General features: G+C 42.0%; 1 protein-coding gene across 2 annotated transcripts in view; it reads right to left on the reverse strand.

Annotated features, from left to right (window-relative positions):
* Bcap31 (B cell receptor associated protein 31) overlaps positions 1–26,244 on the reverse strand; it is a 30,992-nt gene that overhangs the window by 2,094 nt on the left and 2,654 nt on the right. For both annotated transcript variants that reach the window (XM_052171872.1, XM_052171871.1), the window contains exons 2-6: positions 25,938–26,073; positions 23,421–23,521; positions 18,382–18,529; positions 1,505–1,640; positions 470–590 (exon numbers count right to left, since the gene is read on the reverse strand). In XM_052171872.1, coding sequence (XP_052027832.1) covers positions 470–590; positions 1,505–1,640; positions 18,382–18,529; positions 23,421–23,521; positions 25,938–26,029 — 598 coding nt within the window. In that variant the 5' untranslated portion in view covers positions 26,030–26,073. The remainder of the gene's footprint in view (positions 1–469; positions 591–1,504; positions 1,641–18,381; positions 18,530–23,420; positions 23,522–25,937; positions 26,074–26,244) is intronic.

Raw genomic sequence — 26,244 nt, forward strand, 5'->3', positions numbered from 1 at the left:
TAGAGAGTTGTAAGGAAGGGATAACCCAATAGCTAGATGGAACAAAAAGTCAGCACCAGTCCCCTTAGTCCTTTAAATGGAGGGACACTAATGGTTCCCAGGAGTAACCTTTTAACTGGCTGGCATTGAGAGGCAATGAGCAAAATCCCAGCATTAAGACTTCCTAACAGGTTTTTGTTCTTGGCTCCAAGGCATCTTGGGCCTCCCCACCTGCCTACCTGTCTTTATGGGAAACCCATAGTGAGCACTACTAAAGCATGCACAGCAGCTGTTAGGACTTCTAGGCCTACTCAAAGATGCTCTAGCAGGGAACTTGTTTGATCCCATTTGGGTGTGAAGGTGCAGAGTGTCATGTGTTTGTTTCTAACCAACTCTTGAGCTTTCACATGAAGTGTGCTATTAATACTTGGTCCACAGGGACATCAATGGACAGTGCAGCTTCTGGGTGTAATAGGACAGCCATCCTCACTTTTCTTTGTGCTGGCCAGCTCATCTTTTAGCTTCTTCACGTCATTCTTCAGGCTCTTGTTCTCCTCTAACTTCATTTCAGTATTCCCAACATCTGACTTGCCTCCATCCTCAGCAGCTCCCTAGGGAAAGTGCCAAGCACCTGGGTTATTCAGAAGGAAGTGAAGGTAAAGTTCCAGACCAGTATACTCCAAAAACCTCTGATTTCTCAAGCTATTTCGAGCAATTACTGGCCCTTTTAGAAATATCAAGACAAAACTGGGCCACTACAGAGCTCCCAGGCCACACCAGGATATAGCTAGCTGCTAAGGAAAGAAGCACCTGCTGCAAGCTCATCTGCAGGCTATATACACTCTGCCTACCCTGGCCCCTAGACCTACTTTCCCACCAGTAAAGTTCAATAGCTCTGTGTTTACCCATCTAACCAGTAACCCAAACCCAACTTGCTGTCATCTGGAGCTCTCAGTCCAGATAACCTAAAGAACTACACCTATTCCTTCTCTTCCCTGACTCTTGCAACTCACTATAGCCAATGACTCCAAAATTTGTTTATATTTAACTGCACCCCACCAATCTCTAAACCATCACTCTCCTTCCTAGTTTGGCTTACACTACATGTCCTCTGACAGGCCAATAAATTGGTCTCTGCTTCTCCCTAATACCAAGGGATCCATCAGCCCCATGTTCATAAAGGGTTGCAACTGACAACTAACTTCTAAAGAATAAGGGTTTTCTTCAGCACAGGTCTCTGTTCCTACAGTCATTCTCATAAAAACAAAACAAAACAAGTCAGTGGAACCAGCATATGGAGACAACAATGGTAATACCTTCTTCCTCTGCTGTGTCTTCATGAATGAAGAAAAGGTACTAGAGTCATCCTGGATCCTTCCAGTAAGCACACCCTACCCACTAAAAACTCCTTCTTCAGGGACCAGCATTCTCACATAGGCCTAATAGTAACTACTGTGGATTCTTAGAGATGTGGCACTAGCACTGTGGTTCTGGGCATCCCACTCAGTTGTAAGGGCAGACTTACCTTCTTTAGCTGATCATTCTCCTCCATGTACTTCTTGGCCGCCTCACTAGCACTTTCTGCCTGCTTTTTAAAGGCTTCATTGGAGGCCAGCAGTGTGGCCTGCTGGGAGATGAGAGTCACCAGGCGTCTAAGCAGGCTGCAATTGTTTACAAAAAGAAGGGGAAAGTGAGAAGCATGAGAGCAAAGGGCCTGGCAAGAACTCTTCTTGGCTGCTACCTGCCTACCCTGCCTCCATCCTGAACCTGGCAACACAAACTGGGGCCCAGGAACTGGCCTCTGCTACCCCTCTACCCACCAAACAGCTGCACTGAGCTCTGCGAAGTATCTCAGGCAATGATCAGAAGCTGGAGCACACCCAGGCACAGCCTGGCTATATAGCAATAGGTCTTGGAACACCAGCACTTTCCAGGTGAGGGCCTAGATGTGCAGACAAGCCTCAGCACTGTTTTCCTTCTTGCGAGGCCAGACTTGCCTTCCTAGAACAATGTTAAGATAATAAATTTGGACACTTCCAACATGCCAAGTGAAGTTCTCATAGCTATTTCATGAGGTAGTTACTACTGCTACTCTCGTTTGACAAAAAACAAAAAACAAAACAAACAAACAAAACCAAGGTTCAGCAGGGTGAAACAATGTTTCTAAGTTAAAGAAATGTCTAGGAGCCAGAAATAAGCATAGCTATAATTCCAACTCCCATCTACTGGACTCCAAGACCTACATTGGGAAACATACTCTCTCAACTTCCAGTTCCCAACATCAGTAGTAAAAACCTCTTCTCCTCCAAATCTTCTCAAACATCTTACAACTAGGTGGGACAATGTATCTGTTATACAATAGCACTCAAACTGAGGTTGTCATTAACTACTTGGGACACAGAAAAAAGAATCAAGTCATAGGTACCCGTTGCCATCTCAAACAGCTGTAAAGGTAAACAGGCAAGTAGGTAGGGATAAGCACTAGACAATAAACTAAAAGAGCAGAGAGAGGACAGAAGGACTTCCTACAGCCTGAAAAAGGCACTGCTCAGGCAGCCAAGAAAGGGGAGTGCTTGCCCACATGCCTTGGAAAATCTAGCCACAATACTTGAGTCAGGCAAAGTACATGCAGAGGTCTGGGGAAAATGGAAGATAACATGCCTGATGCCTGTTCCGGGGCACTTCGACAAAAGTGCTTGCTTAGAAGAGTAGCAGGAGCCTTTGCCTGCTCTAGGGCTCGCCTCTCTGGTCCCATCATGCATTGTCAAACTCTTGTCATTCCCATCTGCAGCCTGAGCAGGCAAGGGAACCAAAAGCACAGAACAGATGAGCTCTCTTCTCAGCCTCAGTCCAGGCTCTGAAGAGCTCTAAGTAGAACCCTTTTGGGGAAAGCACATGTACAATCGAGGGTCTCTTCGGGTCCTGCTTTGGTAGAAGCTCCCAGGGGTCCCTGGTGGCACAGAGAGCCAAGCTGTTGATTCCTGGCATGAGAAGAGAGTTTCCAGTGACATGTGCTCTCTAAAATTAGCGGTCCAGACCTCGTGGCCTAGAGCTCAGGTTTCCCTGCCTGAGCCCAGAGCTTCCCACCAGCCTGCCCCCCACTGGGCTGGAGCCCTGAAATTAGAAGATACCAAGTACCCAAGCAGCCAGCAAGAAAGTCATGGGCATAACACACAGTGGCCAGAAACTAGCGAGACACCAGTAAGAAAGACAAGTGTGACTAGCCCCAACTCCTAGCACCAAAGCTTCCTGGTTTCTGAACAGGTTCCTATAAAGTTTAAAAGGGCCCTCCCCACAGCTAGAAATGAGGGGAGGAGCATGTGTGCCACCTGGTGGTAGAGTTGGAACCCATGGGTACTGCTGGGTCCTAGCAAAGATGAGTGAATAAACCAAGGCTTGCCACCCCTACCTGGCCAGGCAAATGGCTGCTAGGGAGTGTCCACAGTTGTCACCCCAGTTACCAAGGGAAGCCAGCCAGCTGGTAGATGACTGCCACAACTAGAAAGGCAGACCCATCAGGAACAGCAGTCTCAGTGCTTTAGTAGGCCTTCCTCAGATACTGTGAACTAGGATTTCCTGGATAGTCCAGAATACTCACAGAATACAGCATCCACAAAAATCCAAGCCCAAGACCCTGAACAGTGTCTGCTCACAATTCTGGTGTTTGATTTGCAACCAATAACAAGACAACCACATTGCCAATCTAGCCCTGATTTTTCTTCCTCTGGCCAACTATAATGGACAGTTTTTCTACCTCCCTCCCAGGGCACCCTAGTTAGCCACCAAGGGCAAACACTCTAATTGCACCCCCAACACGCACACTGATAGTTCTTTCATACCACCTGCGTTGGAGCTAGGCCTCTAATTCATCCAGGGTTGGTTGTGGATCATTTTCTTGCCATTTCCTGTTAAGTCTGTCTTCTTTCCTTCTCTGCCTTTGCCCTCTAACTGCCTCATCCTTCAACCACTTGAGTTTTCAGAGGATGTGCATTCTGTAACATATGTTGCTACTGACAAGTTGGTTTTAAGAGGTCTCCCAGCCAGGTAGTGGTGCCGCACGCCTGTAATCCCAGCACTCTGGGAGGCAGAGGCAGGCGGTTTCTGAGTTCGAGGCCAGCCTGGTCTACAGAGTGAGTTCTAGGATAGCCAGGGCTATACAGAGAAACCCTGTCTCCAAAAAAAACCAAATACAAAAAAAAAAAAAAAAAAAAAAAAAAAGAGGTCTCCCATCTGGTATACTCTTCCTCAGGTGTCTACTCTGCAGTCTGTATTTCCTTCCAGCTAGCTTTATTTCCTAAAGGGTTTATCTGTCACCAGATTCATAACAACCTACTAACATCAGATTCTGATGTTACACAAACACTCCAAACAGCTTGCCAAGATGGGTCTTCCCTTACTCCATCAGACCCAGCTATCAAGTGTATCTCTGTGGTAGAGGTTCTGTCCTCCTTGTCCCTTACCCCAAGTCACTATCAATACTTTCCTTGTCAACTCTAGAGAGGATGCTCTCTAGCCATACCATGGTCAATGCCTGGTGCTTCCTCCCTGCTGGCATCTGTACAGAGTTCCTATCCACTCCAGAGCTGACAAATTTAATCGGTTGCTCCTCTAGTTGAGCTACTGTGTGGGAGTAATGCCAAGCCCTCACCATCCCTAGAACATGCCTATCAATACATATTAGACACTATGTCCTTCCTAGCCAGCTCAACCATCACCTCCCTCGGGAAAGCCTTTCCTGTTGGGGAGGTACCCTCTAGTGTTCCCACAGCAGCCCCCAATACACCACAGGCTCCTGTATTCACTTTCTTAGAATATTCTGATTGTCCTATCAGGCTATAAAAACCTTTAGGCTGGGCCCTATACTTGTCATCTCTACTAGGTACAATGAAAAGAAACCTTCCAGGTGACCTAATTTCACTCCTGGAACAGAGAACACTCCCTGACAAGTAAAGGAGTATGTTTGAGGCTGCTTGTCAGGTCCAAGCCTGCCCACTTTCTCTTGTTAAACCCACGTCTACCTGGCAGCTTGGCACTGGGAGCTGAGGGTGGGGTACAAGCTGATATAGCACTCATCACCCTATCTAATAGAGGAGACAAAAGATAGCAGCAGGAGGGTGCTGGCTTAGACTCTGTCAGTGAGCAAGCTGGCCTTGTGGCTGAAGTGGCAGCTGAGAAGCCACAAGGGAAACTTGATTCTCTACCTCAAACTGATGAGAGACCCAAGCTTTGGCTTCCACCCCAAATCTTGGGGACCTGGCAAAACAGATTAGGCCCTTCCTAGTGTGCTAGCCAGCCTTTGCCAGCCCTAGAAACCAGTCTTCTGGAATGTTTTACTGCTTTCCCACTTAACGGTCTCTCAAGCACTCTCTCCATTGTTCTCTATATGGCATTTGTCAGGCCTCTAAAACTGAGTGAGGCATATGGCAAACAGAAACAAGCTTCAGAACAGCCATACTCTAATACAAAAACACAACGGCCCACAGAAATCAGAAATGAAGACTTCACGGCCTCTATTCCTGCATAGATGGTATCAATCTCTGTTTTGTCTCCTGAAGACTTACCCAGATTAACTGTTTATACCTATTCACTTAAAAAGCATAGGTGAAGCTGGATGGTGGTGGCTGTAATCTCAGCACTCTGAGTTCGAGGCCAGCCTGGTCTACAGAGAGTTCCAGGACAACTAGGGCTACACAGAGAAACGCTGGCTTGAATACAAACAAAACAAAAACTAAGAAAGCATAGGTGAAAACTAAGAGCCAAAGAAAGTTCCTAAAGATCTAGAGTATTCACTGACACAACAGCTCAGGGTTCATATTAACTGAATCCAAGCACAGATACAAAGCCCAGAAAAAAAATACTTAATGAAATACAGATGTGTCCTTGGCAGACAAATACCTGAACTCAACTTGGCATTCCTGGTAAAAATGTTCTTGGATGCTAAGCAGAGCTATCATACTTTTAGAAAAAATGTTGAGTACACAAAAGAAGGCAGGTGAAACTGAATCTCTTTCTGGCCTCTAAGAAACAGGTCAAGCACATTAAGTAAAGAGACAAGGCTTCACAGGAGGAGAAAAACATGAACAAGAAGTGGGAAAAAGAAGCAAGTCCTGACTGAAAGGTTCCATGATGTGGTTCAGAACAGCCTCAGTTGAGAAGCTACCCCTGCAGACATTAAGTTGTACACAGTAGCTCCACTATACTTCTGCCCCATGTCAAATGGGCTTTGGTATCAGAGTGCCACCTGCTGATTTCATGCTGTCACAGTCTAAGAAAGTCCTACAGTGTGACCATAAACTTGGAACTCTGTGAATATGCTTCAACATTTGGAAGAAAAGATGAGGTAGCCACCCTGTCAAGGAACCACAACTAAGAGATGCTCAGGTAAGACTTCAAGTAATAAAAAGTGGTAGTACCAGGGGTTCCACTGCCCCACCCTCCCAGCAGTCATTCAAATAAGGAAGAGCCAGACATGCTCAAGAAAAGGGGGTGTAAACACTCAAGGTTATCCAAAGAGACCTACATGGCTGAGTCATGACAGAGATTAGGGCAGAGACTCTCGGGATCACAATATCAAGGATCTATGTCAAGTCTCTATGCCCAAAGAAACATATCAGAAAGATCCTGTGGCCAGGGCACAGTAAACGAACTAGATAGAGCAAGGCTAGTAGAACAGTAGAAGAGGCTTTTCTGCCAGTGGACCACAAAGGGTAACAGTGACTGTTCTGTGGTAGTGGTCCTAGGGGTACAAGAAGAGAGGTTTAGAGAACAGTAATACACACAGGCTATGTCATGGGTACAGTTTCAGATTTGAAAAGGAAGAGTTCTAGAGGGTACTGAGGAAGAATATGAAAGTTTGTTAACACTACTTAAGATGGTGACAATGACAACTGTACAATTCTGTGTTTTCCATTAAAAGTCCATTAAAATTAAAACACATAGGATGAAGCAGTACACTGTATCCTCAGTTCCTGGGTTCAGAGACGGGGTAAAAGTAGTGGTTTTCAAGTACAGTACATATCGCAGGAAAAAAAAAAAAAACAAGAAATAGGAAAGTGGTGGTACAAGTTGCCACTAGCATTCCATATTCCCAGTTTCCCTCTCTTCTCTCTTTTGCAGTTCCTAAGCCCCCTCCTCTTTCTGGAATATACACAGTCCTGACTGACTGTGTCCAATCTAGCGTGCCAGCCCTGTCTTCTCAGGCATGGCCCCTCAGTGTACTCTGCTGCCCCTATATACTGGTTGTTCCTCACAAGCCGCCTAAAGAATCTGTCCACAGAGTTCTCTCCCTACTCCACCCCTTTATTTCATTGAGACAGGATTTCTCTGTGTAGCACTGGATGTCCTAGAACTAGCTGTAGACCAAGATGGCCTTGAATTCACAGAGATCCATCTACTATTGCTTCACAAGTGTTGGGATCAAAGGTGTGCACTACTACCACCAACCAGAGCTCCCTTTCTAGTTGGCAACCAGGTTCTCATGTTCAGAATGCTCAGAGCAGCACATTTCACAGCACCCCTCCCCAACTCCTACTATTACTGCTTTGGTTCAGGATACCAGCATTTCTCATGATGACTTTTCATTCCTAGAATCTTCTGCTTTCCTTCATAATACTCTTACAAAAAATCTTAATCCACAATGCTAACCAGACAGTACTTCTTAAATAACTTAACTGTCCAACCATCAAGAGATCTTGTTCTTTGTCTTTCCTAACCCAGCTACCTCATTCTATCAGAATCTGTCTAGCTCTTCCCAATGAAGCAAAACTTCAAGAGACATCAGGGGAAACACAGACATCTCAAAAAGGACCAGGAAGCTCAAACAAGTTCAGATTAGGTAAAGCACAGGAAAAAATGACAACCAAGAGATCTTTTCTCTATTTATATTAAAGAATAATAAGGTTAAAAGGCTTTATATGTTCACCAGTTAGAAATTTAAACACACAATGCTGGAGAAATAAGCTATTTTGGAACAACATTCACAATAAATTAGCCTAAATGTCAATTTAGTAGCTGAAAGGTGGTAGCCCACACCTTTAATCCCAGGACTTGAGAGGCAGAGGCTCCGGGATGTCTAAGTTTGAGGCCAGACTGGTCTACAGATGAGTTCTAGTAGGACAGCCAGGGCCACACAGAGAAACCCTGCCTCAAAAAAGAAAAAGAAAAAGAAAAAAAGAAAGAAAGAAAAGAAAATATAAATAAATAAACTTGTGGTTTTGCTCACAAAACCAAGAGTCTTGTACACAAGAAACAATCCTGCTACCAGTAAGCCATGCCCTCTGTCCCTGGGAAATAATTATTATTGTAAATGTAAAATGTTGACGTATACATCCTCCTGAAATGTAGAGGGAGGGTTGTAGAGTCCATTGGAGGGGGCAACTTCTAACCCTATATAGCCCTGGCTGGCATTGCACATGCTATGATCCTCCTGCCTCTGCCATCCTGGTGCTGGGATTATGGGAATGAACAGGTAAAGCCTGATCCTGGTTTTTAAAAATGAGGTGGATTCTCCAGGTGAGATGGTTTATATATGTTCCGCCCTTGGAATGGCACAATTGGAAGGTATGGCCCTGTTGAAGTAGGTGTGTTACTGTGGGTATGGACCTTAAGACCCTCATCCTAGTGGCCTGGAAGTCAGTCCTCCATTACCAGCCTTCAGATGAAGATGCTGAACTCTCTCTCAGCTCCTCCTGCACCATGCCTGCCTGGATGCTGTCATGTTCCCACCTTGATGATGATGGACTGAACCTCTGAACCTGTAATTAGCACCAATTAATTGTTGTTCTTGTAAGAGTTACCTTGGTCACAGTGTCTGTTCACTAGGTGTTACTGGTTTTAAAGGCATGAAGGGGTCGTGGAGAGCAGCTGAGGCTCGGCACTGTGAGAGGCCATTGGTAAAGGTGCAGCCTCAGTTTCAGTTGGTGGCCCAGGACTAAAGGGGTCATGCAATGGATTTGAGTCTTGGAAACAGGAAGAGAGCCTATGAGAGGCTATTGGTGAAACCTAGTTGCAGCAGAGAAGACCATCGTGTATTGGAGATGCCAGTACCATGGGATGGTCACCAAGAAAAGCAGCAGCAGTGCAGTGGATCAACCTGTGCTTAAGAGTGCTAGAGGGCATAGCCAGAGGAGTGACAGCCTTTGGAGGAGCTCAGAAGTTCATGAGTAGATCCTAGACACTGGAACAAGAAGCTGTAATGTTGAAGTTGCCTTGGAGGCAGATATTCGAGATGCCACATCTGTGGGCTATCTGCTGAGGAAAGTTGATAACAGAGAGTGGGACCCGCCCAGGAGAAGTTTGTTGCAGTCAACAAAGATGAAAAAGGAGTTGGATATCTGAAGACTGCTTTGATATCAGACATGGAGAAGCAGAGTTTGGAGTGTACCCAGCAGGTTTTCTATCTTGCTTTGGAGAGATTACAGTTAAGTGATTGACAGAATCTCAGAAGAGACTTTGAACTTTGGACTTTTAACATTGTTGAGACGGCAATAGACTATGGGGGCTTTGGAAGTTGGACTAAATATATTTTTATTGTAGATATGGGCCCCATAGACTCATATGTTTGGACATGCCTATGGGGGCCAGGGAGTGGAATGTGGTGGTTTCCATATGCTCAGCACAGAGAGTAGCACTATTAGAAGGTGTGGCCTTCTTGAAGTAGGTGTGTCACTGTGGGTGTGGGCTTTAAGAGCCTCATCCTAGCTACCTGGAAGTCAGTCTTCCATTAGCAGTTTTCAGATGAAGATGTAGAATTCCCAGCTCCTCCTGCACCATGCCTGCCTGGACACTGTCATGCTCCACCTTGATGACAATGGATTGAACCTCTGAACCTGTAAGCAAGCCGCAATTCAATGTTGTCCTTATAAGAGTTGCCTTGGTGGGCTGGAGAGATGGTTCAGTGGTTAAGAGCACTGACTGCTCTTCCAGAGGTCCTGAGTTCAAATCCCAGCAACCACATGGTGGCTCACAACCATCCGTAATGAGATCTGACGCCCTCTTCGGGAGTGTCTGAAGACAGCTACAGTGTACTTACATATAAGTAAATAAATACATCTTTAAAAAAAAAAAAAGTTGCCTTGGTCATAGTGTCTGTTCACAGCAATAAAACCCTAACTAAGGCACCAGGAGAAAAAAGTCCATGTGTGTGATCCTAGTACTATGGAGGACAGAGACAAGAGGATTTCAAGGGCTTGCTTGTCACTAACACTGAATGCCAGCCTAGTTTCAGGCTCAGTGAGAAAACCTATCTCAAGAGAAAATATTATGAAAAGTAACAGGACCAGATACCTGATATATTCCTCTGGCCTCCACATCCCCAACCCCAACACATACACTACATTCACACTCACAAAGTGATGATAACATTTTAGAGAACTTATTTTCCTATTTTTGCTGATTTAAAGTCTCATTTGGGTGAAACAAAGGCTAAGTGCAGTTAAGAGTTTATTTAAGACTGGAGAGATGGCTCAGTGGTTAAAAGCACTGACTGCTCTTCCAGAGGTCCTGAATTCAAATCCCAGCAACCACATGGTGGCTCACAGCCATCCGTAATGAGATCTGATGCCCTCTTCTGGTGTGTCTGAAGACAGCTATAATGTACTCATCATATACATAACATAAATAAATCTTTAAAAAAAATCACAAAAAAGGGAAACTATTAAAAAAAGTTTATTTAATATGAAAAGCACCCTGGGTTCAATCTCTCTCACTACAAAAAAGTCTTTTGATCCTCTACTAACCATTTTACTTCCTGATCTTCAGATATATGAAAGGTAGTAAGATATAGTCACTAACACACAAGTCTTATAAGACTAACACAAACATGGTATTTTGTGTTACTCACAAACTGTGCCAACACCTGCCTACCAAAAGCCAGGAAAAAGATCTGTGGCTGTATGTGAGCTAAACTCATTCATCCAGTCCTACCAGCTTCAAGGACTATTCACTACAAGAAATATGGTATATGAACCAAGTCAGACATGGGCTCTGGGTTTGGCAGTCACTCCTGAGTATTCTCTATTTATAAAGGTCCACCTAATTTGCCTTTCTGTTAAGCATCCCAGGAATGTCCTACATACAGTAATGTTCCATGGTTTGCTAAAAGCTCCACAAAAATTTTTATAACACAGATTTGACACAGTAAAGAAACATTACATTACTCTTGATAGTCCACATGAATGCACAAATATACCTACCATCCATTAAAAATATGTTAAGAGGAGTTTGTGAAATACCTCAGTGTTAAAAGTACTTGCAATAATGAGGACATATGTTCAGATCCCCAGTACCTATGTAAAGACCAGTGTGGTAGCATATAGCTATAACCCCAGTGTAGAGTTGGTGGAAGAAGGATAAAGGCAGATCCGTGGATTTCTCTGGTCAGCCAGACTACCTGAAACAGTGAGGTCCAGTGAAGAGACTCAATCTTGGAGGAGGAGGAGGAGAAGGAGGAGGGGGAGGAGGGGGAGGAGGAGGAGGAGGAGGAGGAGGAGGAGGAGGAGGAGGAAGAGGAAGAGGAGGAGTTGTTCCAGATCAACCAGGGCTAAATAGTAAAATTTTTTTTTTTTTGATTTGGTTTTTTGGAGACAGGGTTTCTCTGTTTAGCCCTGGCTGTCCTGGAACTCACTCTGTAGACCAGGCTGGCCTCGAACTCAGAAATCCGCCTGCCTCTGCCTCCCAAGTGCTGGGATTACAGGCGTGCGCCACCAGCGCCCGGCGTAAAATCTTTTAAAAAAGAAAAAGGTACCTAAGTTTGGAGGAGCTTATATACAAGAGGACATGTACACCCAAAACAAAGGTATTAGCCTATTATTTTACTATTAGACCCAACCAACACTGTTGGCAGATTTAAGAATATACTTCTAAAAGAAAGCAGGGAGACTACTGGTAGTCTGAAGCTAGTCTAGCTCAAATAAGTAAACAACTGATTAATTCAAAGTTCAGAAACACCAGCTATTTCTGACAATAAGACTACAAGGGAGGTTGGCATTTCTCTAGTTATTTGTGCTTCTTTTTAAAAACTAATGTCAAGAGCCTTATATATGCTAGACTCTTAACTCTAAACATATCCACAGTCTGAAATTTCTAGATGTTTTCTCCCCAATATTCATGTTCTCTCTCCCTCTGTCCCCCTACCCCCATGTGTGTATATGTAAAATCGTGCCAAGGAAGGACATGTGATGTCCTGCTCTATCACTCTATCATGTCTCCCCTTGAGATAAAGTCTTTCAATGAACCTGGAGCTAGGTTGTCAGCCAGTAAGCCCCAGTGATCCTCCTGTCTCTGCTGGCTCACAACAGTTTAGTTATAACTTAACTCACATGCTTAGCTCTTTACATAACTGATGATTTGAAGTCAGTCCTCATACTTGAAAAAGAAAGGTTCAAAGTTCCTTAGGGTTACAACCACTGTCATAGAATTTGACCTTTAGACCATGGATATGTATGCATTTCTAGCAATATTCCAGAAACATAAATAAATATGAGCAGCTGATGAACCTACACCAATTCCTGGAATTGCTGCATCTTTTTACAAGATATAGCATAAGACACACACACCCTTGTGACTAGATGGAGCCACAGGAGGGTGCTATAGGCACAACAAGGCGCTGGCACATAGCTCATAGTGGCTGCTTAAGCAATCTGTGCAAGATGTTAAATCAGCCATTTGTCTTGCCTTATACGCTTGTCAAAGGAAAAGAAGTAAACAGCAGCTATCAACACAACAGATATAAGATTAGGACTGTAGAAACAGATTCCATGGTGTACCCCAACAGAACTCTAGTATTCCACCCCAAGTATCACTGTGGGAATATCAGATGATATAAAATCTACTTACATCTGAAGCTACCCATTTAGATTAGAAAGAACTGCATTTGTCAACTTAAAGAAGGTCCTACTGTTTAATCACTTTTGTAGAATACACAAGTCTTAGGGTTTCATTCTCAGCACAAGGGGGAAAAAAAAGAACAGTGTATCCAAAAGTGAGGTTTTACTATACATTCATGTACTAACAGTTTGTTCAACAATATACCACATAACAAGGCTCTGCTGAAATTATAATTTAACTTTCGCCTATAGTAAATACACAGTTGAAGCAGAAAAGGAAACTGTACATTAGAACTGCAGAATTCAGTGAAGGATTTAGCAGAAGTTTTTACAGATCTCAATAAGCTACTTAAAAACAAATGATCAAAAACAAAAAATGTAGGATTAGAAGTTATGGATTAGACACAGAGTAAATTCTCAGGGTGCAAGAGGCTCTAGTTTCACTCCCCAGCACTGAAAAAAAAAATGAAAACACAGACTTCAACCTCCAAAAGCATTCCACTAAGAGGGAGAAATATTCACAGCGTGTATTTTGCTTACAAGCAAATATATGACTAAAATATATACAAGGTAAATCACAATGGGCACATTTATCAACACAATACTACTTAAAAAGAAACTTAAAGATATCTGAAAAGATGATACTGTGATCACAGGAGGTAACAACTCCATGTGTGCTACTGCCCCTGAAAATCTTGTAGAGGGATAAGATGTAGGGGTAGAAAATGGCAATTCTGAGGATTCTGACCATATACAGCCTTGGGCTGATTCTGTTTGTTACCTTGGTTTTAACAAAAAGTTTAAAATATAAAAAAATTAATCTTAATAATAAAGATATTTTGTGCAACTATCCAATGGGTTGTGTTCATATTGTGTTATTATAAACACAGTAAGAAACTTGAATTTAAGGACTGGAGAGATGGTTCAGCAGTTAAGAGCACTGACTGCTCTTCCAGAGGTCCTGAGTTCAATTCCCAGCAACCACACGGTGGCTCACAACCATCTGTAATGAGATCTGATGCCCTCTTCTGGAGTGCCTGAAAACAGCTACAGTGTACTGATGTATAATAATAAATAAATCTTTAAAAAACTTGAATTTAAAAGCAGCCTACCTGTGCAGTGTTTATAAAGTTTATAGTATGGTATTCCTTCACATTCACTTCTCAGCCCTGGCCACCTCACCTAGAACAATGACCTATACTGCAAGCTATATTCATGACTGGTAAAGATACAGTGAGTTTTAGTTTTGTGTACCTTTCTCTTTATTAATTTCTTAAAGTTTATTTATTTATGTATGATTTTTTTTATTTATATGTATGTGTACCATGTGCATACTTAGTGCCCACAGAAGTGAAAGAGGGTATCAGACTGGAGAGCTCAGTGGTTAAGAATACTGTCTGGGGGGCTGGAGAGATGGCTCAGAGTTTAAGAGCTCTTCTGAAAGTCCTGAGTTCAAATCCCAGCAACCACATGGTGGCTCACAACCATCTACAGTGGGATCTGATGCCCTCTTTTGGTGTGTCTGAAGACAGCTACGGTGTACTTACATATAAGAAATAAATAAATCTTAAAAAAAAAAAGAAATCACACTGGGCTTATAAACCACTTTTAAAAAAAATACTATTTTTTCCCATAGGACTTGGATTTAATTCTCAGCATCCACATGATAGCTTCCAACTATCTATAACCAGGCATGCATACAGCACACAAACACACATGAACACAACATACTCATACACAGTAAGTAAATGAATAAATAAATAAAGTCAAGTGTGGTGGTGTATGCATGCCTTTATTCTTACTTCGCACTTGGAAGGCAGAGGCAGGCTAATCCCTATGAATTCAAAGCCAGTTTGGTCTATACAAGGAATTCCAGGATAGCCAGAACTACATAGTGAGACCCTATCTTGGAGGGAACAAACAAGGCTGTCAGATAGTCTGGAACTGGCGTTATGGGTAGATATAAACCACCATGTGGGTGTTGGGAATCAAACCTCCTGCATCCTCTGCAAAAATAAGTGCTTTTAACTGCTGAGTACTTTTTTCTGGTTGTTAGTGGTGGTGGTAGTTGTGATGGTGATTTCTTTCTTGTTTTTAATGCTGAGGACTGACTAAACTACAAGCTCCTTCCTTACCTACAAGCTTTTTGCCACTAATTCAACTAAGCTGTAACAAGCTCCATTCCCCCAAGTTTTCGTATTTCTATTTAACTCAGTCTTCCTTGCCCTTGATGAACCCTAGATATACATTTATAAATGTCTTCCCATTTAAAATTCAAGTCTCACATTCTAGCCAGCCCTATCAGTGGGGCCACCTAGACAGCTGGGATTCTGAAAGATCATTCATCTATTTGCTATTTCTGTTAGTGTCTACTTCTTACTACATCTGTTCACCATACCCTTATCTGCACAGAATAGGCCAAGGGTGGACAAAAAGCCTCATATGGCCTCTACCTGAATGGTACTGATGTACTATAAGTCAGGACTATACTTAAATACACTGGTTAGGCCAATACCCTGACCACACTTTAGCACTGGATCCATGAGAACATTAGCCTGCAAACACTACTGAGAATCTTGTTTGATCTATAGAAGGGAAGAAATATAACTTACAGAAGTCTTCAGTAATTCAGATCTCTTCTTTCTCAAAAGCATACAACCCTTTCTAGAACATGACTTCAGATTGAATTCAAATCTTCCCACTCTAGTGGCTTCCCATCCACTCTCTCCTACTTGGCAACTGGGAAAGTAAGCAGGTTTTTGCCTTCCAACATTTATCCCATTCTGCAGCTCTTCAAGAATCAGTAGCAGTTCCATCATTAATTGATCTCATAGTTTCTGGATATAATTTCATCATGCCTAAATGAAGTTAAATTGTTTAGAGAAGCTTGGCATTTTGGTAGAGACTCATAAGGGGGTTTCAGCCGGCAACAGCAGGTTTTTCACCCTCCATACACTCTGTTTGTGTGTGTACATTAGAGATGTCACCTAGGGCCTTGTACACACTAGGCACTGTCATTGAGTTATATACACCCACTAGCCCACACCCACTTTAAAAAAAACTCTACATATTTAGGGTATGTGCCAACCTCTCCCAACAGTCTCATTTCCTGACTTTCCTAAATTTGAAGATGCTAAGCTTTAAGGTGACCAGACAGACTACTTTAAGCCAAACAGGCTGACATATATATAATAATCCCAGTGACTCAGGAGGCTGAAGCAGAGGAATGGTAAATCTGAAAACCAGCACGGGAAACTTGGTGATATCCCATTTCAAAGCAAAGAGGGCTAGAGAGATGGTTTAGTGGCTAGGAGTACCTGCTCTTGCAGAGGACATGGATATAATTCCTCACACCTATATAGTATCTCACAACTATCCATAACCCTAGTACTAAAGGATCTAACCAGAGTCATACATGTAGTACATATACATGCATGCAGGCTAAATATTCATATACATAAAATAAAAATAAATCTAAAAAGAAAATTATATAAAGCAAAGGATATAGCTCAGTTGTGCAGTGCATGCCTGGTTATTCAAGAGGCCCTGGGTTAAAGCCCTGGTACCACAAAAATATTTAACACTTACATGAAAATATACATACATACATACATTCCTTAAAATGTCTTAAGAGTTGAAAGTGCATAACGTTCTTTGCATTTGTGGAGATCTAAGTTGTACATACATATAGTGATAACTCAACACACTAAAACACTAAGAAGATATAAAAGTAAGTAGACACATACACATCCTTACTTGCCTCCTTTCACTCTCCACAACTGGGATCCAGAAATTGAAGATTATCTGACCTCACTGTTTTCTGGAAAGCTAAAATCTGGATAGGTAGACATACTAATGTGTAGTGAAGCACAGCATGCCATATGATTAAGAGGGTAAAAATTCCCTTAAACAGTAAATATTGAGTCTTTTGGCCCAAAGCCAGGTGGGAACTGCTATATTCGAACCTAACATGAGAATCCACACTCTCATGGTACCACTGTCTTTTTTTGTTTGTTTTGATTTGGTTTTTTGGTTTTTTGGTTTTTTTTTTTAGACAGGGTTTCTCTGTATAGCCCAGGCTGTCCTGGAACTCACTCTGTAGACCAGGCTGGCCTCGAACTTAGAAATTCGCCTGCCTCTGCTTCCCAGAGTGCTGGGATTACATGCATGCGCCACCACCACCCAGCGGTACAGCTGTCTTAATAGTCTCTAAAATTCATTTGTTGAGTTAAATCTTCATTGCAGTAATACTAAGAGGTAGAGCCTATTGGGAAATTATTAAGCTTTGAAGGGTTCTGTCCTCATAAATGGATTAGTATCTTATAAAGGTTCACAGGAAACTAGCTTGGGCTTTCTATTCTGTTACCATGTAAGAATGGTGTTTTCCCCTCCAGATAATGCAGCATCAAGGTACCATTTCAGAAGAAAATAGCTTTCACTAGACACCAAGCCTGTCTGAGCATTGACATGAGAGCCCCTAGAACAGTGAGAAATACATTTCTTTTTACCACAGAACAAATGGACTAAGATGATTGGCCCTGAACTACAGAGCAACCAAGATTTTAGGTTTGTTTTTGTTCTGTTATTCTAGGGAACAAACCCAGGGTTTTGCACATACCTGGCAAATACTTCACTACTAGTCTATATTCCCAGCCTATTACTGATACCTTCTTAATACGGCACCTGCCCTGGCCTGAGCATATGTCTGTCTACTTCTCTGCTATGCCCTTGGATCAAAGCCCATGGGTGAAAATGGAAGCAAAAAAACAGGATCCTGACTATAATAGGCATTTTCTACTCATTTGATCTTACCCAATTAGCCACCTTTGTAGCCTTGGCTGAGGCTCTCCATCTTGCAAGAAATGTTGAGAAATACTCAAGGCACCACAGGTCACAACATGCTCTTAAATACAAATTTACACTAGGAACCAGAACTTCCCTAGTGTAAACTGTAGAACTGAGGACTAGGTCAGTTTTAATCCATTCATGCTACTTCTGCCCACTTTACCCAACTCAGTATCCCACATACAAAAGGCCCCAAACTGGTTAGTCCCTCATAGGATGAGGTTCAAAGATCCTTTCCCAGAGGGAAAGCATTGTCACTTCAATCTACAAGCAAACAGAGCACAAGATAGTAATACATTTGACCTAACAAAAAATGTGGTTAAGATGGAGTCTTCTGTCAAGCATGATAGTGCACAGTTTAATTTCATCACTTGGGTGGCAGAGGCAGGTGGATCTTAATGAGTTTAAGGCCAGCCTGGTTTACATGAGTTCCAGGACAGCCAAGGATGCATACAGTGAGTCAGTCTCAGTCTCTCTCTCTCTCTCTCTCTCAAAAAAAAAAAAAAAAAACCAAACTAGTAAGGTCTTCTGGAATTTGTTCTACCACCCCTACCCATCTCCTTGCTGCCTCTGAAGGTCAGGGGACAATTGTTTATCAAAACAAAAACAGGGTCTTTGGGCCCAGGACACAGAGGAGTTAAAGCCACAGGATAAGGCCAAACACAGCTCTATATCCTAGACTAGCCCAGGGCTTCCTCCACAGGGAACCTCCACAAGGTTCCTCCCTACTCACAAGGACAGCAGCAAGGAAAAGCCAGCAATATAGAGATTCCTCTGAGCACGGAAAAGCTTCATGTGGAAGTGCTCCATGGCACCTGGATTGTTCTGGAGGTTCACCTTTTCTGTCACATCATCATATTTCCGGATCTCGCGTACAGCATCTGTGGTAGAGCAGAGATGGGCATTTGGATATCACTTTGACAAGGAAAACAAGTAGGAAGATAAGCCAGACTCTTATCCTTCAAATCCATCTTCTTCATTAGTGTTAATTCTACACACACATTTTATGGGAGAGTTTATCAAAAGTTGCCAGGGCATTCTCCTCTTAACTGTTTACACATCAAGCCGCACAGTACTCTAGTCAGATCATGTGTGTGCACTACATTTCAAGATGCTCAACTGATAAGTCAGATGTCTGGATGGTGTTTTGTTTGTTTTTTTGTTTTTGTTTTTCGAGACAGGGTTTCTCTGTGTAGCCCTGGCTGTCCTGGAACTCACCCTGTAGACCAGGCTGGTCTTGAACTCAGAAATCTGCCTGTCTGCTTCCCAAGTGCTGGGATTACAGGCGTGTGCCACCACCACCCAGCTTTTTTTGTTTTTTTGTTTTTTTGTTTTTTTTTGGGGGGGGGGTCCTGCTGGTAGAATGCTCACAAGAACTGTTCAGGAGGCATGGGTTACAATGAGCATTATTATGTTTTACTTTATTAAAAAGAACTTCATGAGCTGAGGAGATGGCTCTGTGAATGAAGGTACTTGCCATCTAGCCTGACCACCTGAGTTCAATCTCCAAGTATAAAGACAGAACTCTTTTGCTACTTGACCTCTGACCTCTGCATGCACACTATGGCATGCATGTGTTCCCCATCCCTGATAAACTATGATTAAAGTTTTTAAAGACAAATTCATGCTCATCAAAAATTCAAACAACAAAATTGTAAAAAAAAAATCTCTTAATATAGTCAGTTGTCAGTCACTTACAGCTAGGTATCTATACATATAAATACAGAGCTATCAGATTTAAAGTCAATTGTCACACTATGCTATCTGCTTTGTAACATACATTTGTCACTGAAATTATCTTCAATCTGTGTTTCCTGTTCATCTTTTTTTTTACAGCAGACTACAAATTGAGAGCAAAAGAATACTCCTTAATATCCCCTAGAGTCTACCACAAAGGCACATAGCAGAAAGTCTACTGTTGAGTAAGCAACCTCTGCTCCCACAAGAGCCACTATCAGATACATAACAATCTGGCTTAATAATACAAGTCCTCAGAATCTTTGATCAGTAGTGCAGAAATGGAATCTTAATGTATCCACTAATCTCCCCCACCCCTTACCTTAAGAAAGTGTTCTAGAGGTTTGGTGGTGTACGCCTTTAATCCCAGTATTTGGGAAGTCAAGGCAGGCAGCTCTGAGTTTGAAGCCAGCCTAGTCTATGTAGGAAGTTCCATGTCACCTAAGGCTACACAGCGAAACACTATCTCCCACTGACATCAACAACAACAACAAAAAAGAAACACTTTAAAAAAAATCAGTAAATAAAAATCTACCTTAAGAATTCAGGGAATAATGGTACATACCTATAAGCAGGCCTTTGAGAGACTGAGGTATGAGGGTGACAACTTAGTACCTAGCCAGGGCTACAAGATGAGATCCTCCCTCAAATGACTAAAAACAACAAAAAATCTACCTGAAGAAGGTTCTTAACACACCTCCATGTGAGACAAGCAAGATATCATTGTCTGGGTACTGTTCAGTTTGTTATATCTAGTTTGAGACTACAAACAATGTGCCTGCCCTCTTAGTATCTTTGCATTAAATCTATGCCATGAAGCACTCTCAAATGCTGCCAGTAGGATGATAAACTGGTGTAACACACCTGGAAGAAATAAAAAAAAATTCATACCCTCAGGTTCAGCTATGGTATAATTATGGAAGAATGTGGTACATTTCTTTAAAATAATGCAACTGGTCTCAAAAGATATCTAAGGTCTATAAATGGAAAAAGCACCATCCAAAGTGTACAAATAATTCCAGGTTGTAAATATTTCAACACATAAATAAATAAATATTCATGAAAGTTATCTGTCTAATATATATTATAAAGGGTTGTATTTAATATTTGTATTTTAAAATATGCATTATTTTCATAAATAGAAAACAAGCTAAAATATTTTGGTTTTTTTTTTACATTGTTACTTATATTTAGAAATCCCATCATTCCAAGGACTACCTGGTCAAATAACCAAGAGGAGACTTGGAATGAGAGACACCTGTGTACTATCAACCCAAGAACAGCAGCAGAACCCAGCTCTCCCTCTGCGGTCTTAATCAACAGGAATAAATCTACCCCTCTTTACCTCTATCTCTCTCAGAAATATCTGATCTAGGTTCCTCCCACTGAGGAAAGGTTTTTGCTAATGATGCCCACTATCTTCACAGTATTGTTATCAACCAGCACCTCTATCTGTAGAAGGTATGTAGGCTTTTTTTCTAGGTTCTGCTTTTCAAATCATCTTTATGTGTACAGTGTACACATGTGTATTTGTGAATACAGATACAAATGTGTCTGAGAACACCTGTGGAAAGGAGTCAGAGGACAGCCTCAAGTATCAGTTCTTGCCTTCTACCTTGTTTGAGACAAAATCTGCCAAGCTTCTAGGGATTCTTCTATCTCTCTGTAGGAGTTCTGGGATTGTAGAGGCTCACATCCAAAATCTGGCTTTTATGTGGGGTCTGAAAATTTGAAATCAAGTCCTCATACTCCACAACAAGTTCTTTTATCCACTGAGCCATCTTCCTAGCCTCCTAGATTACGCTTCTAAGATTAAAGTAGGAAGTTACTAGTCATCAGGACCATATTCATCCCTAGGATTCCAAAGCTGACACCTGCAGATCCCTGATCTCCAAAAACAATCAAGTTCTTCTCAGTCAACTAGTATCTTCTAGATAAATCTCTCTCTGGCCCACTAAAACGTACTAGGAAATTTTTGGCTCTAGTTAGGGAACAGGACAAGACTGACAAAATAATCCCAACATGTGCCTTGACTCTACATTTCTTGGCGCTACCTGAACTCAAAAGCGAGCATACAAACCTACTTAAAAAATAACTTGTATAGCCTGGCATTTCATGAAATTCAACTCTAAGCAAGACCTGCATACTCCCCATAGGCTCCTATCCCAGAAGCTGCCTCTTGGAATCTTGTTAAAAGCATTTCAAGAGGTTATGTGAGGAGCTGGCATCCAACAGCTGTGCCTGAGAACCTACAGGCCATATCTTGCCTGTTCAGAGACGTTCTGCCTGTACAAATCCCATCAAGCACTGAACATTAAAGGGAAATGTCCAATACTGCAGCTAGTGGATAGGGCTGTGCACAATACTAACCCACATTCTATCCCACTGTGTTTCTGCTAGGAACTTAAAGGAAGGAATGCTCTATACCTAAGTGGACATCACATCTCTAAAACAGGATGCAGTATTTCATAGCAGGGTCAAGGAAAGAGGAAGCAGTCCAAGTAGGGAAGCATACTTATTGCTTACTATAGCAAAATAATAAACACCCAACAGCCAGACAATAGCTTTACTAGTTCCTTGTCTCCATATGAGCCCACTACCACCTCACTATAAAATGTTTTCCTTCTGTCTTTTTTATTTTTTGAGACAGGGTCTTTCCATGTAGTCCTAGTTATCTGGACCTTTCTATGTAGACCAGGCTGGCCTCAAATGTACAAAGATCCAAGCAGCCAATGGTGGCATACATCTTTATTTCTAGCACTCAGAAGGCAGAGACAGGCAGATCTCTGTGAGTTTGAAGCCAGCCTGATCTACAGATTGAATTCTAGGACAGAATTCACACAGAAACTCTCTTCGAAAAACAATAAAACAAAATAAACAAACAAAACACCCAACTCACAAAGATTCACTTGCTATAAAAGCATAAACCACCACTCTTGTCTCCCTCCATCCTGAAACCACCTATCAAAGCCACAGGCTGCCCTCTGATCCATTTATCTTCCAAAGTCTTATGGATATGTACATTAATGCTAGAGGTATAAAACTATACAGCTGAAAGATCTGGAAAGACTTTATATCTATGCATATGCAGAAGCCCCTTTCCAGATAGGCTGTTTACTTGGTTGTTCAGTTCTGTACTTGGAAGCCCTGTGTCCCCAGGCTGGTGTATATATATATAACCTCAGTATTCAAGTGACTGAGCCAGGAGGATCAAGAGCTTAATGCCAAGATGGGCAGTGGTGGTGCATGCCTTTAATCCCAGCACTTAGGAGGCAGAGGCAGGTGGATCTCTGAGTTTGAGGCCAGCCTGGTCTACAGAGTGAGTTCCAGGAGAATCAAGACAGAGAAACCCTATCTCAAAAAAAAAGTTTAATGACAACCTAGACTACAGAATGAGACTGTCTCAAAAGAAAGACAAACAAACAAACTCAGGTGTCTTTTTTAAGATAAAAAACCATTTAAAAACAAACAAAAGCAGCCAGGCACACACTTTTTTAATCTCAGAACTCAGAAGGCAGCATATGGATCTCTATAAATTCAAGGCTAGCCTGGTCTACAGAGCAAGTTCCATGAAACCCAGGGCCACATAGAGACACTGTCTCAAAAAAACATAATAACAATGATAAATAAAAGTAAAAGACAAAATAATTTTTTTAAAAAAGAAGCCTGATGTCAGTCTTCAAAGGAGAAGATCATACTATCTACATGACTAATAAGTAGCACTGTTTGGATTAGGGTCACCTACCATTAGCTTCTCTTAGTATCAGTTCTAAAGTAACTAGGGTAGGGTACCTTGGTAACAAATGTAGTCCTAAGAATATATAAAGGCCATTGAGTATAAGTCCATAAGGACTGCTTATAGGAACCTCTTGAAATGAAGATCCTCCTAATAGCAAGCATTTCCTTAACAGATTATCAAAAAGGCACTTAGTGAGTTTGTTTTTGAGAATGATTGTTTTCCATTGTGGCACAGATCTTTAGAAGCCATGACACAGGATGTGGACAGGCAGCAACCTCCTGCTACAGCCAACTCACCAATGACCAACAGCACAAGGATGACGATGAGAACCACAAAGAAAGTGTTGCCATAGGTCACTACTAACTCGACCAGCCGGGATTTAAAAATCTTCTGCCATCTGTGAAAGAAATGAAGACAGATATTGAAGAAAATGAACTTTTGCAATCCAAACCCTAACCAAAATGAAAGGACAACTTGGTGCTTTTCTACAGTGGCTAAGAGGCCCCATACAAAAATCAGTCTTAGCTACTGACTATGTCTTTCCTATTTATTAAAGTTCAAAAGTATTTAGAAAAAGATGGGGCTGGAGAGATGGCTCAGTGATTAAGAGCACTGATTGCTCTTCAGAAGGTATTTTTTTGGTTTTGGTTTTGTTGAGACAGGGTTTCTCTGTGTAGCCCTGGCTGTCCTGGAACTCACTCTGTAGACCAAGCTGGCCTGGCCTTGAACTCAGAAATCCCCCAGCTGCTGGGCCGTGGTGGCACACACCTGTAATCCCAGCACTCTGGGAGGCAGAGGCAGGTGGATTTCTGAGTTCGAGGCTAGCCTGGTCTACAGAGTGAGTTCCAGGACAGCCAGGGCTACACAGAGAAACCCTGTCTCAAAAAAACCAAATCCAAAGGGAAAAAAAAGTAATCTGCCTGCCTCTGCTTCCCAAGTGCTGGGATTAAAGGTGTGTGCCACCAATGCCCAGCCTCTTCAGAAGGTCTTAAGTTCAATTCCCAACAACCACATGGTGGCTCACAATCATCTGTAATGGGATTGGATGCCCTCTTCTGAAGACAGTTACAGTGTGCTCATTTATAATAAATAAATACATCTTTAAAAAAAAAGATGTTTGTGCATACACAGAAACACCAGGAAAAAGTCAGTTTTAAAACACTGGCAGTTTCCAGTAAGGGTAACTTAATTTTAATCATACTTCCCTTTGTAGTAGATGAAATGCCTGCTACATACATGGTTTGAGACAGGATCTCACTATGTAGATCTAGCTGTCCAGTAACTCACTCTGTAGACCAGGCTCAAGCTCACAAAGATCCACCTGCCTCTGCCTCCCAGTGCTAGGATTAAAGAAGTGTGCTACTATGCCTGGCTTCCCTTTAAAATGTGACAACCTTTTATTTTTTTATTTTATTTTTGGTCTAGACTCCTACCACCCTAGGTTATGAAAAGGAATCTAGACTATCATTTCTATGAACGAATACTAAAGAGCCTTCAGAAGGAGTTTCATATTGTTAAACATCAGCAAGCTAGGCTGATCATGGTGGTGCACGCCCTTTAATCCCATCACTTGAGAAGTAGATAGAAACTGGGTCTACATTGTTAGTCCCAAGCCTACATAGTAAAACAAATACAAAGTTAAAAATCAATAGTTGGTTTGTTAGAAACATGATCTGACATGATTCTGAATTTACATTTAGTGTTTTAAGTTGGTCTTAATCAGTCTTCCCCCCTCCCGCGTTTTTTTTTTTCAATTTTTCTGTGTTTGTGTTTGTACATGAGTGTGTGGGCCTTAAGTGGGTATCTTCTCTAATCATTCTCTATTTTCTTTCCAATGGTCTCACTGAACCTAGAGTTTACTGATTCAGCTAGACTGGCTCAGATTCTCCATATCTTTGCCTCTACCACACTCTATTACAGAAGTGTGTCACCATGTCCAGATTTTACATGGATGATAGACATCAAACTCAGATCTTGAGTTTATACTATTCAGTAAGCATTTTACTTACAGAAATTACATTTCCCTAATCCTTCTCCTTTTCATACAGGGTCTCACGTAGCTCAAGCTAACCTCAAATTTGCTATGTAGCCTAGACAGGCCTTGAACTCCTAATCCTGCCTTCACCTGCTAAGTGGTGGAACAAAGTTAGCTGTCCTAGAGAGCATCCAAGACTACAGTTCTACCAGCATTTTGGTCTCTGTATTTCCTGTGAATTAAATGTCAACATGGGTTTTAGCAAGAATATTCCTTAGGCATTATTAACTATGGAGATTTTATAATATACTACTTTAAATAAGAATAGTGTTGATATACTACAAATGATTTAAAAATTAATATCTAAATAACTTTTAGCCAATCCTGTTTTTTATTAAATGGGAATATAGATTCATTCTTCATAGGCTAAGTAATGCAACCCAGTAGGAGCTAGTAGGAGGTCAAAAGTCAGCAAATCAGCAACAATGTAAGCCAATGGTGCAAGTATTCTGGTTTCCACACAACTATCCTCAACAGCCCTGAGGCCCAAGGTTAGAGCATATTACTCAAAAAAGTTGAAGACAGATCTTCCTTTGCAAAAACCAGAAGTCAGTGTGCACAGGAAAGCAACTGAAGAGGTGACAAAGCCAAACAGTGTTCAAGATTGGTGGTTTGAAAAAAAAAATCATACTCCTGACATCCTTACTCAAGACAGGTTTTACTTGTTTCCATATAGCCTCAGTTTCAGGGTCCAATTCTGCACCCAGAAACTACAAGGTTCAGGGTTTGACAGCACCCACATCATATGCTTCTTCCTTTGTTGCTCCAGCAGCCATACCTTTTGGGAGAAATGAAGGGAATGCAGAGAAGCAACACAGCAAAGACCTCTGCATAGAGGAAAGTGGCAACTGCAGTCCACTGCAGACTCATCCTGTAACTTAAAGGTTTCCAACAGAGGGATGGGAGCTTGTTTCCTGCCAAGACACAGAAGAAACAGGAGGAACCATGAGAGCTGGAAAGTCACTAACATGTAGTTCAGGGACCCTGGAGAGGCTAGGGCTGCTATTCTTCACAACAGACCACCGCACTCTGCTTCAGAGCTTTTGAAAGTCTGGTTGAAACAGGGCTTAACCCAAAAGCAGATA

This window comes from Apodemus sylvaticus, chromosome X (genome assembly GCF_947179515.1).
Source record: "Apodemus sylvaticus chromosome X, mApoSyl1.1, whole genome shotgun sequence".
NCBI lineage: Eukaryota > Metazoa > Chordata > Mammalia > Rodentia > Muridae > Apodemus > Apodemus sylvaticus.